At 53.0% G+C, this 15,642-nt stretch overlaps 5 protein-coding genes across 5 annotated transcripts; 2 read left to right on the top strand and 3 right to left on the bottom strand.

Moving 5' to 3' along the window:
* Nucleotides 1-1,077: 1,077 nt before the first annotated feature.
* BDZ99DRAFT_459005 (FAD-binding domain-containing protein) lies at nt 1,078-3,106 on the bottom strand. Its single transcript, XM_033719060.1, has one exon. The coding sequence runs from the start codon at nt 2,930-2,932 to the stop codon at nt 1,373-1,375; it is 1,560 nt and encodes a 519-aa protein (XP_033582025.1). The 5' UTR covers nt 2,933-3,106; the 3' UTR covers nt 1,078-1,372.
* A 164-nt stretch (nt 3,107-3,270) lies between these two features.
* Nucleotides 3,271-5,091, top strand: BDZ99DRAFT_189878 (24-dehydrocholesterol reductase-like protein precursor). The gene has a single exon (XM_033713130.1). The coding sequence runs from the start codon at nt 3,484-3,486 to the stop codon at nt 4,993-4,995; it is 1,512 nt and encodes a 503-aa protein (XP_033582026.1). The 5' UTR covers nt 3,271-3,483; the 3' UTR covers nt 4,996-5,091.
* Nucleotides 5,092-8,336: 3,245 nt separating this feature from the next.
* Nucleotides 8,337-9,063, bottom strand: BDZ99DRAFT_189889 (uncharacterized protein). Its single transcript, XM_033713132.1, has one exon. The coding sequence runs from the start codon at nt 8,921-8,923 to the stop codon at nt 8,393-8,395; it is 531 nt and encodes a 176-aa protein (XP_033582027.1). The 5' UTR covers nt 8,924-9,063; the 3' UTR covers nt 8,337-8,392.
* A 1,116-nt stretch (nt 9,064-10,179) lies between these two features.
* BDZ99DRAFT_189886 (uncharacterized protein) lies at nt 10,180-11,031 on the bottom strand. Its single transcript, XM_033713131.1, has one exon. It carries the CDS (start codon nt 10,922-10,924, stop codon nt 10,367-10,369), a length of 558 nt encoding a protein of 185 aa, XP_033582028.1. The 5' UTR covers nt 10,925-11,031; the 3' UTR covers nt 10,180-10,366.
* A 551-nt stretch (nt 11,032-11,582) lies between these two features.
* Nucleotides 11,583-12,242, top strand: BDZ99DRAFT_515822 (uncharacterized protein; the record flags this gene model as incomplete). The annotated part of the gene is made up of 1 exon (XM_033725009.1): nt 11,583-12,242. The coding sequence occupies one exon, from the start codon at nt 11,583-11,585 to the stop codon at nt 12,240-12,242; it is 660 nt and encodes a 219-aa protein (XP_033582029.1).
* Between the last annotated feature and the right edge of the window lie 3,400 nt (nt 12,243-15,642).

The following is a 15,642-nucleotide window of genomic DNA, read 5'->3' on the forward strand; positions in this document are numbered from 1 at the left end:
CTTTGACACCGAGATGTAACGTTCTCCATCTCGAAAACTGGGAAGTTGTGTCAAAAGAGCAGGGGACACTCGCCGCATCTTCTATTCTATTTGAGAGTAATAAATTACATCCAGCACACCAGTTCCGTTCGGAATCTCCGCGGACTCAACTCCACCCTGCATCCCGACAGCGATCTCAAAGCGCCATCCCATCCACACCCGGCGTTCATGGACCAATCACGTCCATCCAAGATATCTGAGGATTGGCAGTGCTCGTAATATGCATCACTGATCTGCAGCCCGAGAGCACGGGTTCGGACTGCTACCTCAATGTCACCTGAAGGCATCAAACGCAGAGACACGTTCCCATCCAGGAACAGCTACCCTCATCACAACCTCCATGCGCAATACACCGATTGTAGAGTGTTCCTGGGGCTTCCTTATTCCCGGTTGGCCAACTCAACATAGTCCAATGCGGCAATGCGGCAACGCATCACGAAGACGACACTTCGTAAATCAGACCACCGAAAAGAAAAAGGTCTAGGCTCTCGATGAGCACACTACAGCATCTTCTTGCGTCCGGTGACCTAGCGCGGAAATCAAGCCACAAAATTACCGTAGAAGGTAGGGGGGAATAGTAACCTCCCAGCCCATCAATATTCAAGCCAGGTCAACATTAGCCCAGAAAAGCACGTTTACAGGGGTCGACTCAGTTTCTGCGCTAGGTCACCGGACGCAGGAAGATGCTGTAAACACGCCTCGATTTCGATCGGAACTGCGGCAGGCGGACGGCTATCTCGGCACGCATCCACCACCTCGCGAAAGCGACAGGCATCGATTAATGAATTAGAGGACTTAGGAGACTGCTGTTGTTGACTCACCAGGAGCGTGCACATCAGTCTCGTCAGACTTTCGTCTGGACCAGCTGTTTACTTGGCTGGGGCACGTCAGGCAGTGTCAGAAGAGCATCAGCAAAGTCGTAAAGACCAGCAATTCAGCAAGGGTGACCATAGAGAAGACAACTGTCACTATCGTAAAGAGGATGTATAATCCGAAGTGTGTGAATATAACCTATTAGACTCGCATTTTAGCCGGCCGTTTACCACGCTGGGGCACCTCAGACATCGTCAGGCAAGTATTAAAAAGAGCTGTAGAAAACATATGATTTAGCAAGAGCGTTTAGAGCGGAGTGAGCTGTCACTGTCGCATGAGGGTGTAATTCCTGAGACCCGTAAATCAGACTTTTCAGACATGCATCTTGGCCACTCAGTAACTCGCCAGGTGGGCACCTCAGACAGTGTCAAGCAAGTGTCAAAAAGAGCCGCAGAAACCACTAAATTCAGCTACGGTATTGAAAGTGAAGGAGACTGCTACTACCGCGTGAGAGCCTCTTTCACACCACCAGGAAGCCCACTAAGAGTGTCAATAGCAACAAGATGAACCCAATCGACACCAAGCCTACACTATCCCCGGAAGTTCTCGCCAAAAGGTAATCTTTTCCGAAAATGGCTTTGTAGACGCCATACAGCCCACTGAGGAACGGTGTCTCCCTGATGCGTCTACGTAGTTGCGCTTTCAATCCAGTTCCTTCTTCCACTTCTTTTCGCACTTTAACCTTGTCGTAGACGGTTGGTAGACCAGATGCGCCGTATTTCTCTCGTAAAGCGTCGTACGGCTTCCGGTCATAGATGCTCCAAAACTCCTCCTCGGTGTAGAACGCCTGCGCATATAGCCACTTGATGCCACCCAGTTCGCGAAGCTTTGCCTCCAGGTCTCGATTGATGCTCGTGAACGTGGAAGGGTTCGTAGGCCCGGGGCCCCAAACTCCGACGTTTAGCAACCCCGAGGAGCCGCGTTCGGTATTATGTTGGATCAAAGCGCCCGGATGCCCCATGGAGGCCTCGAAGTCCTGACGCAGTGGGCATAACCAAATGGGGAAGAACCCGAACTTCGCGTTCACCCAGTTGATGAACTCCTCGGCGTGGGCGACGGGTAGGGCGAGATCTTGGATGATGTATTGCTTCATGTGTCCGCTGGCGTGGAGGGCGTGATACATGACCCTTGTGTGCATGAAATGATCGAGAAGGGCCCTCGTGACCCAATTGAAGGGCGTAAGAAAGTACGAGAAGGCGTACCGACCCGTCCAGAATGCTCCTCGGTCATACCGGAACAAGTAGTCTCTTATTGGCACAATGTCTGTCCTCGTCGTCGAGGACACCATGCTTTCGGCATGAATGTAGAACCACGGGTCCAAAGGGCGGGAGAACTTCTGCAACTTCGTCCCTGGATGTAGCTTGCTGGTAAGCCGACCGGTGATAATGGCCCCATTGGTAGGACCAAAGAGTATGCCGTCAACGTAATCGTTCTTGGGATCTTTTGTCACTTCTTGCGTCTTTTGGACTGACTCGGCGGGGCTGGACACGGGGTGATAGACCAGCTCCACGTACGGTTTCGCGTCAATACATTGGATTTCGAGCATTGTCAGGACACCCAGCGTGCCGAAAGAACCCGCGGAGCCGTGGAATAGATCTCCTTTCACTTTCTTCGAAGCGCGCACCACTTCCCCGTTAGCAAGCACCATCTCGATCCGATTGACGGTGCGGTCGAAGAATCCGTGTTTGAACGAGCTGCTCTCTCCTGCGGTGCCAACGAACCCACCGCCTGCCGTGATGCCCGGGAATTCCATGACTACGGGTGGTAAAAGTCCGCATTCCATAGTGGCATCGACCAACAAATCCATCGGGACATTTGGCTCCACTAGCACCGTCTTGGCTTTCATATCCACGTTCAGCACGCGATTGAGGCTGCTGGTATCGATGATTTTGTCACGCTGGAAGGTGGTTTGGCGGGTGCTATTCGTTGAGCCATGGTAGATCCTGAATGGGATCTTCTCATCGTGAAAATGCCGGACCGTAGCAGCGATGGAAGCTACGGACGCTTCGTGCTCTTCCATCTTCAACTTGTTGCAGAAATGACTCTCGTAGTAGATGTTTACGCTGAAAATGTGCGAATTGCTGACAAGTGACGTGAGATGGATGTGAATAGTCAGAAATAGGAAATCATTAGTGACAGTCCTGTATCTTCAGGCATCGGCGGAGGCGTTGTGCTGCAATGAGCGTTCTTCCACCGTGGGAGCGAGGTCGTGGAAGTGCAAGTGTTTGTAGGCTTTGCCCATTAAGTTAGCGTCGTAATAATAGATATTATACGTCGTATTATTCGGATCCTCCGGCATACTAGCCACTCAAGCGTCGCGTCTCCATCTCACATCCATTATTGTATCTTCAACATCCTCGCAGTTTAATGACGTTTGCCTCCTTCGTTACGATGTCTGGGGAGCTTCGTTGGCCTGCCTGACCTGTAATTTTAAATCGATTGAGCTCCTTGTTTTAAAGTCATATTCCTATGTTATACATCTAAGATCACATATCAGGTCTCTCCTTCTACGTCTTGTTTTTATCTCTCATATTGCATCGGAGCCATCTTCTCCTGGTCAAGCCCTGCGAAATGGAGGCCCACAATACCGCTGTTGCGGGAGTCGCAGAAAGAATTCGTTATTTCTATCAAAAGCGGCAGCCGTTCCGTATTTATCATGGATCCACTCTCAGCACTCGACATATCGCCCGCCAACGAGATAGCGTAATAGACACCAGCATGCTATCGTCGGTCTTGACCGTCGACAAAGTTACGAGAACAGCTATGGTCGAACCCAATGTCCCTATGGATCAGCTTCTGCAAGCAACGACCGCATATGGCCTTCTTCCCCCCGTCGTAATGGAGTTTCCCAATATTACTGTTGGAGGCGGCTTCGCAGGCTCGTCCGGGGAGAGCAGCTCTTTCAAGTATGGCATGTTCGATTGCACGATTAACAGTATCGAAATCGTGTTAGCGAATGGCGACATCGTTACGGCATCCGCTTCAGATCCTGAGACTCGAGATTTGTTCTATGGCGCTGCGCAGACATGCGGGACTCTGGGTGTGGTCACGCTTCTCGAGGTCCAGCTTATGGAGTCCAGGCCGCTGGTTGAGCTTACATACCTTCCATTAAGAAGTATGCCAGATTTGCTCGTCAAATTGGAAGAAGCAGCGGCCGACTCATCAGTTGACTACATCGACGGCATTGTATACGCCCCAGACTCGATCGTGATCATGATCGGCCGACTCGTCTCTTCCCAGCCGTCTGGAACCCACCCTCAAAGATTCCAAGGCGCTCGAGACCCCTGGTTCTACCTTCACGCCCGCGACAAGCTTGCCGAAGCGACACTCGATTCTGGCAAAAGTGTGTCCGATTACATCCCAATAGCAGACTATCTCTTCCGCTACGACCGTGGTGCCTTCTGGGGAGGGGCGCACGCCTTCAAATACTTCCTCACTCCCTTTACTCACATAACACGGTACCTCCTAGACCACTTCATGCGGACCCGTGTCATGATACATGCTCTACACAGGAGCGGGCTCGCGAGGCAGACGATTATTCAGGATTTAGCGGTACCGTATTCCTCCGCCGAGGCATTCGTGGACTACTTGAACCAAACTCTAGGTTTTTATCCATTGTGGCTATGTCCGGTGCGCGATGCTGCAGGAGCGAGGAACTCGCCGGGTGTGAGGACGTTTGCTGGGGGAAAGGGCCCGCATCTCGACGGCATGGTGCTAAATGTTGGGGTCTGGGGTATGGGTCCTTCGGAGGTGCACTCGTTCATCAAGCTCAACCGCGAGATAGAACAGAAGGTGCGTGAGCTGAACGGGTTGAAATGTCTGTACGCGCACGCATACTACACTGAGTCAGAGTTCTGGGATATCTACGACGAGAAGTCGTACACAGCCTTGCGGGAGAAGTACCACGCGACCTCGCTTCCGTCTATCTTTGACAAGGTAAAAGTTGACTCGGCACCGCCGGATCCGAAGGCCGAGTCGTGGTCTGCATGGGCAAATAGGAAGGTGTGGGATGTATGGCCGTTGGGCGGGGTCTATGGCGTGTTGAGTTCGATAAAGGGAGGGGAGTTCCTGTTGGGGAAATAGACGTGCAGAATCGAGCTGTTTCCTTCTCAAGAGACATCAAATTGCTGCAGGTTTTGTAGCGGAATATCCATTCTTCTCCATGCTAGACCTTCCATGACTGCCGTGATGATGGCTGGACTGACTAGTCGCACAGAACCGGCATGAGGGCGGACGATCACAGGTGCAGATAGCCCTGATACGAGTACGATCTTGTCACCGGGTTGAGCTTCGGTCGAACAGATCCCCATCGTTGGAGTGAGTTGTTGTCGCCGAAGTAAGCGCTTTATGGGCGGCAATCTCAAATTGTTCTCAAACTCGAAGGTGATAATGCTACTACGCCAGATTTCTAGGTCATTCGTGTAGAATACTTGCGCCCTCGTGTGAGCAAGGCTATTGCATACCGAGATGTGAGTGCGAAGGATGCCCTGATAAGATAGTCCCGCCCTGCCCCCGGTCAAGGGCTCACTGATAAGGAGGGACAGAAGACCGGACGCGTCTCTTTTCTTGGAATTCTGTTTCAAGAATGCCCAGTAAGCGGCCAGCTCAACGTCAGGTCTGATTTCTGGTGATAGCGTGGGGTGATTAAGGGGATTCTGGATGACTTCTCCAAGGCCATCTAGAGACTTAAGTAGCTCTAGGACCAATCGAAGATTCTCCACGTGAATCGGCTTCTCACTTTCTTGATAAGACTCGTCCGTTCCATGAAATGCGTGGCAATTGCTAATAGTGCAAATTTGACGGCCCCAGACCGTGAGCACGCTGTCCTCTTCGGCATTGTGGGAGAGTTCCCAATAAGATTTCGCGCCAGGTGTAGCATGTCTACTTCTCCTTGCTGATAGAAACGGCTCTCCCCATTGAAATCGAAAATCTGCAGACCAATCTGGGACCCAGGAAGGTTGTCCCGGTAGGCGTCGTTGAGATGCTGCAAGCAGAAATTGCAGTGAGTTTGTTGTCCGAAGCACATCTGCGGTAAGTTGCCTGTAGATCTGGTCTTTCGGGGATTTGTAGTCCGGCAGAGGTACATCGATAGTCGATATTTGTTGCAGCACACTATGTAACCCAAACGCCATGTCTTTAGGGTTCGTGGCTTGTCGGGCGCAAAGCACATCGGCTAGATCGTGTACTTCAGATTTCTCTAGCTCTTGGAATACCACCCGTTCTAGGAATACCGGAAAAGGTGCAGTCTTCGCTGGCCTGAACATCCAGATGCTGATAAACACCGACAGACTGCAAACCATAGGGACCAAGACAATGGGCCAGTACATCGAAAATTGCAACGGATGTTTCTTCTCGTAATCATTCTCTTTTGTGACCTGCCAAGGCAATACGAGGAGGACTGTAACGACTATGGTCGACAGTATTAAACCGACGACGAAAGTATAAACCAAGCTGTATTTGAGTAGCTTGAGCACATAGTACCCAAGAGAAATGCGGGAAACGAAATATTCGTAAGCTTGAAATTTGTCTCGATGTTTTGGTCCAGTACCAGGAACGTAGCTACCGTTTGTCAAGGCTATATACCGGTTTCTGTCAGAGACAATTCTTTTCCACTTGGTTGATGTTGCTAGTGTTGGTGTGACGGAAAACCCAGACCCTAAGTGAGGCCGAATAGAGTCGAGGAATATGATACTGAATGCAAACCGAGACCACGGTAGGTGAGCGTCACCACATACCACAATGGGGTTGGACGCGAGCATAATTTCTTGATAAGTCCATATTCGCCGGATCCACGAGCGAGTTAATAGCTTATCCAGATCATGATAGGATGCGTGAATTATTCCGGAGGATCCTCTGACGCGCATAAGTAGTGGAACTCGCCAGGACCAATTTCGTTCTTGACCGATCGAAAGCGTCAGTGATGGCTACTATTAGTGACAGTAGATTTGTCTTCGAATACACTTACTTCGTGTGGTAAATGGGAGAGGGTGTCTCCTGAGACTCCATCGCGATGTGAAAGAAAGCACGAAAGCAGTAAGGGCGTGAGTTTTGGCTGACTTTTCGCCATCGGGGTCACCATTGACGCAAAAGTACTCCAGAAAGCCAGCCTTGGCCATGTAACCCATGGCTCTGTTTGTGGCGGCATCGCCTTCTCCTAGCCAGATGTAGACGCTTTGGGCTTTTGAGTAAATGTCGCCCATCAACGGTATCTGCTGAAATTTGTCGTCGTCATCGGTCTGGTCAATGCATATGGCATCTATCCATATGGTAAAGCATGTCCCAATTTTCTTTCGTAGGTGTAACAAGGCGGAGTGACAGTTGGCGCTGATAGGGAGATTCGCAGCTCCGCATTTGATGGTGTGGGGATATGGCGCTGTTATTCCCCATACGTACGATAATGCAGAATATGAAGGACTCTGGTCCAAATCAGCTACGAAGAGGTCACCCTTGATCGGTTCTCCATCATCCTGCAAGCCCGAAGACGGGTGGACTGTGAGTAAGCGAATACATTTGGACTTTGGACGGATAGTTAAGGAGTGGTAAATGGCGGAGACATCATCGCTGCCAGTCGAAATTGAAGCAGTCATATCGGCATTTTCGAATGGAAATCGGGCAAGATGTTTGAAGTCGCTGGGTTAAGAGATCGTTGCTAGAGATCTGAATATTCTAAGCTCAGTTGCCTGCCTTGGCAAATGGGGGCGAATTCAGCCTCGTCGATCGACTAATAGTAATACCATATTTAAAAAGACACGAACTTGTTTCAAATTAGATGTTCGATATACGCGCCGAGGTTACCCTTGTAGAGGCGCTTAAGATGCCAACTGCATCAAATCAAACAGGTAATGGTAACTGCCTTCAAGGTTTATCCCCCCATGTTCATGTATCTCGGAACGGAGTGTTGCAGCATCGTTTTACGACTCTAATTGCTCGCAACACACCACATAGCATGAAACTGAAGCGCGAGAAGGATATCTATGTAGTGCGACACAATCAGGTGTGACAAACAGAGCGGTCTGCTGGATGCAAGGTGGGAGATGAAGGCGGACCGAGCCGTCGCCAACGTGCATGTCTTCGAAAATGCTGCAGCCGTCATGCTTAGAGTCCGCTTGAGCTATCTATAAGGATCCACCAGTTCCTCCTCTTTCGGCCTCATGCGTTGTTGGTGATTCCCACTACACTATGCAGGGTCCGGTACTCCGAAATGTAGTTGTTCGAAACTGGCACTCTTGGGTCGATTATGGCGTGAATGCAATTGAATGCGCTTATCTTTCACAGCCCACGGAAGGCGAATTCTCGCATGCTTCCGATACCTTTACTTTCAAATACGAGTGGAAAGCCATCAACGCCGAGTTCTTGCGTGCTGCATAGGGAGGGTCGATCCGGGTATAAAACTTCCAGCGTCCCACCCTCTCACTCTCCAAACAAATTGGAAAGCCATTGGCGCCAAGCTCTTGCATGATAATATCCCCTCCATCCTCCCTCACCTCGCATATACAACCTCCATCATCCTAACCCCCTCTTCATTTCTCGCCTCAAAGTGAGCCACCCCCCTCCTCGGTCCCACCGCTAACCCTACCCCGCTGAAATCCATCACGCTCGCCGCCTTCACCGGCGGCTGTGTTAACAGCATCTGCCGCCAGCTCGCCTCCGGATACTTGAACGCATCCGGCCACTCCGCACTCACCACCCGCACGACAAACACGATGCAGTGTTCGCCTTGTGCAGTGACCCAACGCATTGGCTTGCTATGGCGGTCGATGTGCCCCGCGAATGCGGATTTGAGGAAGGGATTTACGGGAGGTAGAGTATAGGGAGGATCGGAGGAGACAAGGAGGGGTTGAGCGGTGGGGGCGAGGAAGAGGGCGCGTTGGAGGGGGAGGGAGCGTTGGATTAGGGAACGCCAGGTTGTACAGATACGCTGGGCGAAGAGGAGGGAGGGGGGTGGGAGATGGAGGAGGATGTGTTCGAGGAGCTCGGTGGTGGAAAGAACGCGGGAGGTTGCTGAAGTCATCTTGGATGATGAATATGGATGAAATGTAGAATGACTGATGTTGATAGATACGACAAGGATTGTCTGAGGGTTGAGGTGACATCACTCTAGAGTGCAAGTTTAGCCGAAAGGCAAAGACGACAGCCAGTGTTATCAGATGGGCGGGATCGCATATCAAAGGCTCCCCTCGTGCTGCAGTGTTGGTGTTCGCATACTGATTACTCAGTGTAGAGTTTCGCTCGGAATCATTCCGCTGCTCTCCCCTGAGATTTTGAGTTGGTCACGTGATCCGAATTCCCATCTACCATTTGCACCACCCCAAGTAGCCGAAAAGCCACCGACAGGCCAAGAGCTCCACGCCGTAGCGGCACACAAACTTTCCACGCCGCACTCGTACATGGACCCACCACCATGGCCACCCTTCCAATGCCCTGGATATGGAATCCGTTGACAGCGTCGCTCCGAGCCTCCCTCCGGTCCCTATCTCGTGACAGCTGAGGATCAGACAGGTATCAGTAGTGCCGCGCATGACAGCCATCAAAACTCGATCAGTAAAGCTGGCACATACACATGACACTGGCTGAGATGTTGTAGTGCGTCAGAAAGCTTTAGGCGGCCCCCGCAGAGGTCATTCTCGGAGTCTCGCCAGCGCTAGCGGTCGGATTTGCCTGTGTTGCACGGCAGGTAGTAAGAGCTAGTTGTGGGCTAGTTGTGTGACACCTGAGCAGCGCTACTGTTGTACTAGGTGGGACTCAGCTACGTGAGAGACGGTTCTATTGCGCCACAGCAAGGAAGCAAAACCGATCCTTAGTCTAAAGACTAGAGGCGCGGATCGTGGGTAGATATTGGTTTGAATCTTGTCAAAGGTCATAGGGGGTGATACATAGATTTTTCGGAGCTCTTTCCGCCAATGAAGAAAAAGTCAAACATCAGGGTCATTACTTCAAAACGCCACAGCACCAATTTTAGGAACAATACAGATCCCCCCAGAAATAGGGAACATCATCGACATATTTGCGCCCAGCTCCCAATTAAACCGGAGACCAACTGTATGAGAGCCATAGCCCGATTTGACAGCACATCGCAATGAAAACGAGTTGAAAGACACGCATCCCATGCACGATCTCCATCGGAAGTTGTTCCGTTTGACATATGCATTGCGGTTATGCGCTGCACGTATCCTTAGCCTGCTAACGATGGATCGCTACATCTGCTTCTCGATCGTTGTGGCACAGCTTATAGACGAGGTGTATGCGAGGTCCAGTATATCGGATCTTACGCCGGGCTTTTGAAAGGCGTAACGACCACCTGCGCAGTTGAGAGGAAAGCCGCCAGACGCATTTCGTATGCGCCTGCAGGGGTAGAGTTGGTCCGTCACTCACTTCAGGAGGGGCCAAGGTTGATGTGATTCGAAGTCGGCCGAGTCCAGAGCTGCAACGTTGACGGCCCCGATAACCGTTACGACTAGGTGTTGGGATTGCAGTCGTGACGTGGATGAGACTGATGGCGGCCCTTTCCATTCGTGCGAGGAGGAGCAGGCGTTGTGAGCATTTCTTCGTCTCCATCGCTGTACTCTCCCATAGAGTCAGGGTTCGAATACCCATCTCTGCAGGAAAGCCTCTCCCAGTCTTTTCTCCAAGCGGCGCCTGGGTTTTCGTTGGGAGACAGCGGCTGGAAAGACATATCCATTGGATCTACTCCTCTTAGGCGCTCATCGAAGGAAGGCAATATCAATGGGTCTGGAACGGTTGATTCGTCGTATTGCGGAGCACATAATGAGGAGGCGGCCGAGCTGGAATCCGTCCGCGTGGAAGTCTGGGGTTCCGCCGAGTCTTTCCGCAGGTCGACCAGATGACGTTCGGAAAGAAGTTTCTCCAAGTTGCTGACACGCTGCTCTAACATGTTGATCCGCCGTTGTTGTGCTTGGGCGACGCTCTCGGACCGTTGCTTGAAGTTCTCCACGTTGTTGGAGAATCTCTGAAGAGTGTCGTTGATCCGCTCTGTTATGTAGGTAAATGACATAGTTGCGGGCTCACGGGATTAAGGAAGTTCTGCGAAGAGGAGCAATATTGAAAGAACGAAGGATTGTGATATCGTAGATGGCCTCGAGCGAGAGAGCAGATGGAAATGGCAACAATGAAAGACGATGGGAAACAATCAAATGCGTGGGACGGGAGGATAGAGAGTGGGATGTAGGGCGTAGCGGGAGGCTCTATAAAGCGCTGGCAGCTTAGTGTTATTGCGACTGCGGGCCGGCAAGGGGCTCGAGGCCTTGGAGTTGGAAAACGGCCTGACTGGGGCCCGGGCAGACGCAGCCAACAGCAAGGCACGCGTTCTCGCGGTAAGCGCAGCAGCAGGCGGCAAAGCAGGGAGAACGGGCCTGGCCATCGGAAAGAGTGACGGCTGAGTGGTACAGGGGTGGCCTCATGGCTGCAGCGGCTGCGGGATTTGTGAGGGCCGCGGCGAGAAAGGCAAAGGGTGTTTCCAGCGAGGTGCATGCCCTGGGACTGCTGCGAAGCTCTGCGCGAGAGCCCAGCAGCGGCCCAGCAGCAGCCCAGCAGCAGCCCTGCTGCGTCTTTGTGAGAGGTCATCCAGGACGCGCCGCCACGGCGCAGGGTGACTGGCCGCGGGGCGGCCAGCGTCGCGCGATCGACACGGCTAACGCCATGCTGCGTCGAGGATGCAGAAGCGCATGGCGCGCATGGGGCCGGCGGTGATGGGCCCTTGGGCCTTTGGGCGAGGTACCAGCCGGCGTGAGGCATGTCGCGCCGGCGGAAGCACAGGCGACTGCAGGCGGACCCAGCGTGTGCGGCCGGCCTGCGACCTGCGCTTCCCCGGCCCGCCTGAGTGGCCCTCAGCGTGCGGCGGACGAGGTGTCAATAGCAAGGGCTCACGCACCAGGGTTGCTCGAGCCACGGAGACGCCCAGGGACGCGGGGGGACGACGCCACGGGATCTGGAGATCGGACGGTGCCAGAATCTGGACTGTGACTTGCGGGGACGAGTTGGGCAGATGTCTGAGGACGGAGGACGAGAGCCTTGCATCATGCTGGCCGCGCCCGAAGCAGCGACGACAGCGCGGGCTTCACCACGGGCTCCTGGCCGAGAGTGGAGTGGCTGTCCGGGAAGCAATCCCATTTGCAGAGACGGCGCAAACGCCTGTTCACTGCCCCCGTCTCTTGACGCCCACCGCCCTCAGACGCCCGTTGTCCGTCTCCCGAAGCGATCCTGGCCAGCTAGCACGGGCTGTGACGAACCCTGCAGCAGTCTCAGCAGTCTGCGTCCCGAAGGACCAAAATCTTTCCATCTCGATTCTCGACCTCACCACCTCTCCCGCCTAAACGGACATGCTTCCGACTTCCGCTGAGGCACCCGTGTTGTGCGTCACGGCCCCCGCTCGTATATGCGAGGCGATCCTTCAGCGCCAGCAGCCTCCAGCCTCCAGCATCTTCCTGATCCGACGGCTGCTATCTGCTCTGGTTTTGCTCGGGGCGCCTCAGACGGCTAGCTGTGTCATCGGGATGCTCCTGGCGCGCTCCACTGTCTTGTCGACCCTGATCCCTGGCCCAGCCCAGTGCCATCTCGACACGCTCCACGCTCCACGCACGATGAAGGGAGTACCCGCTCCCTGCTCAAGCAGTGACTCCCTAGCGATGTGCCAACCGCCAGTGATGTCGATGAAGCGAGCTATGCCGTTCAGGTTTCAGCGGTCGACATAGCGGTGTACTGCTGTACCGCATTCACTGCTCACGTGACCAAGGATTCTAGCTCTTGCTCGATGACTCTTGCTTGATGACCGCGTTTCAAATCGAAAATCGGGTCTACAATCTGTTTCCATCACTAACCAATAGCCTCATAATGGTCGGCAGAATACCACCTCCGGCATCGGAAGCGGTTTTGCGGGACCCAGCGAAGAGCCGCGCGCGTCTTGACTTCGTGCTATCATGCGCTGTCCAGCATTAGCTTAGTCCAGGAAGAGAAGATGTCACACCTTAGAAGGCTGTCCCCCACACAGCCGACGTTGACTCCGATCGTCACATCAACCAAGGCAGAGCCAGGTGCGCCATCGTGGGAAGCGAGTCGCGCTAATCGAGCGATTGGCCCATGATCCGTCAATACTCCAATGTGGCCTTCTCCATCTCGGTACCGTCGATGGTTATGCTCAAGCCTTCTCATCTTTGCGCTCATTTCCTCGGCGTTTTGCATGACCTACATCTCTGTGAGCCATGCTTCCAGTACATGCCCGCTTGGGCCACATGTGCCGTGGCTCCATTGTGATTCTCCTTGCAGGAAGCTCTTTGCCTGAAGCACACAATTACATGGTATCGAGATGCATACCAAGTCCTCGCCAACGTCCATCTCGGCTGCTTGCACCCTGTCTCCCGGATCGGTGAGGACATCAACTTACTGCAGCTGGATCTAGGCGCCAACAGAGCGCTCACAGAGCGTTCGTATCATCAGATGCAATGGTGCGATCCTTCACCGATCCGGATTTTGGGCGCGGTTCTTGCCATCACTATCGGCAAAGCTCTTCTATCTCGGCTATCGCTTCTGATTTGATAATGAGCACGGATGTTCAAAACCCTCATGGAGTTTTTTGTAAGCGAGACTCGTCGTGCTCGTCAGTGAGCTTCTACAACAGATCCTCCGGTCAGCATCGGTTCTTCTTCCGGTGTACTCAACGAGATGGTCGAAAATACTATCTGCTCCGTTAGGTTAGAACCATTACCTTCGATGTACCTGAGTTTCCTCTCGCACAACCTGACCAATCGAGTCGTCGGACAATGACTATCGATATATCGGTTTTATTTCCATCAGGTCAGATATTGCTCTAGGTCCCGAAGGCTTCTGCACACTTCCAGGCTCAGACAGTCAGATCTAGGATTTGCACAACCGACTCCTCCAGCCGTGCAAGCCATCCTGCCGCGATAAGCTCGTCGTCCAGCTTTGAAGTCGCAAGGAGAAACACTTTGTTCATGAATTATGGACGAGCGTGCCGAGCAATACGGCAACAAGAGAAACTGCTTCGCCTTTCACGGCTAACGGGTCGTGTTGACCAGTAGCTGCGCCAATACCTCCCGTAACTGCGAGCTGATCACCGAGCGTATGGAGGAGAAGGACCGGGCAATTTGTTATTAACCTGATTAGTACCTCGCTAGCTTCATTCTCGAGAGCTTCAACGGCCACAATTTAGACTCGAACCGCGATCATCACGACCACCGACACGACGAACAGCATCGAGACTCAAGTCAACGCCAGCGCCGTGGTGGCCGAGACCTCAGAAGTAGCAATAGTGAAGACGACGACAGCTCAGATCTCGAGGCCGAACGCTCTCACGCATGGCCTCAGTCCTCGACATAATGGATAGAACCTTCACCATAACCGCGATCGCAAAGGCCACAGGCACGGCGGATACTGAGGCAGTCGTGGTGGCCAAAGGAGGTCGCCAACTTGGCAAGGGCTAGGATCCAGCCTTGTTTACGTCTTCAGTCCCAACTAACGTCTACTAGACAGACTGGAACGAAGGATGGCGCAGCTTCAAGCAATTGCGTCAAGCGTCTTGCATCTCAGTAATGATGCGCACATTCGCAATCCGCGCCATCATGTTCGGAAAACTGGTGGCGTGTTGTCCACAGATAAACGACTCAGGCTGTGCGGTGCCGTCCAATCAGTCGACCATGGTATGCCGTGCTCATGAGATTGTCAGGCAGTCTTCACGCGTGACTTGCCCTAAACGGCCCGATTAGGCAAGGCGGCCCGCCGGATGCAGCAGCGCGCCGTGTCGTGATTCGCTGCTCCGCGTCTGGAAACTTTCCCTGGGGAAGTGGGGCTGGCGAAAAAGGCCGCTTCGTTGCCCAGATAAGACGGGGAAGCGTTCTGGTCTGGCACGCTGGGCGTGAAAAAAGTGGCACATGAGCAGTCGTACACCTGTTTGCCACTGCTTAGGGTGCTTCAATGCATTTTCAGGAATCTGAACGAGATAGGAGCCCTTCACCTTGGGCTATGTGGAAACTTGTTGAAGCACCCTAAGCAGTAGCAGACAGGTGTACTGTACACACGAAACGGCTTGTTCCAGAATTAGGGCGCCATCTTTTTCATGCCCTGCGTGGCTGGATCCTCGAAAAACGATGGATTGATAGCGGTCTCATCGGATCTGTGGCATGCGAGAGATAACAGCCGCGTACCACAACAACGAATGTCGCAGAGGCCATACATCGAATCTCTCAGGCGGTTGGGGAATGCGGCAGGCAGGGCCTACTTATGTCTTTCGTGATCGTTTGCGTCTAGCAGCGGACCAAAGTGCCCTGTCTGAGTCGAATCTTTCCCCCTTCAGCCCCAGAAGCGAAAACACGCGAGCCCAACCCGTTCCCGTCCCGCCTCGAAAATCCTCACCAATCTCTGCACGGTTCCTGATAAAGTTTGGAAACGCCCCATTGCTACTCGGCCCTATTACCCAGATTCCGGGACTGTAGAGGACCCTGACTCTTGGGCACCCGCATTATGTGCTCGACCATGGCGTACAAATACGCCTCGAGCCGTGTCGCTTCTAGAATGTAGACGAATTGGGACCACCATGGCGTAGAAGGACCGGGGAAGCAGGACCGTGGAAAGAGACCGAGCCATTTATACGTCGGATTGGTCGCTTTACGATTCATGCTTATCGTCTTAGTTGCCCAAATATGTTGGAATAAGCTTCAATGCCGCAACACTTGCGCTGCACAGAAGGCCCGAGGGAATATG

Source organism: Mytilinidion resinicola (genome assembly GCF_010093595.1).
Source record: "Mytilinidion resinicola strain CBS 304.34 unplaced genomic scaffold BDZ99scaffold_3, whole genome shotgun sequence".
Lineage (NCBI taxonomy): Eukaryota > Fungi > Ascomycota > Dothideomycetes > Mytilinidiales > Mytilinidiaceae > Mytilinidion > Mytilinidion resinicola.

What these genes read in the sequence shown, in the direction of transcription:
- BDZ99DRAFT_459005 (XM_033719060.1), bottom strand. Translation starts at nt 2,932, where the DNA reads ATGGAAGAGCACGAAGCGTCCGTAGCTTCCATCGCTGCTACGGTCCGG.
- BDZ99DRAFT_189878 (XM_033713130.1), top strand. Translation starts at nt 3,484, where the DNA reads ATGGAGGCCCACAATACCGCTGTTGCGGGAGTCGCAGAAAGAATTCGT.
- BDZ99DRAFT_189889 (XM_033713132.1), bottom strand. Translation starts at nt 8,923, where the DNA reads ATGACTTCAGCAACCTCCCGCGTTCTTTCCACCACCGAGCTCCTCGAA.
- BDZ99DRAFT_189886 (XM_033713131.1), bottom strand. Translation starts at nt 10,924, where the DNA reads ATGTCATTTACCTACATAACAGAGCGGATCAACGACACTCTTCAGAGA.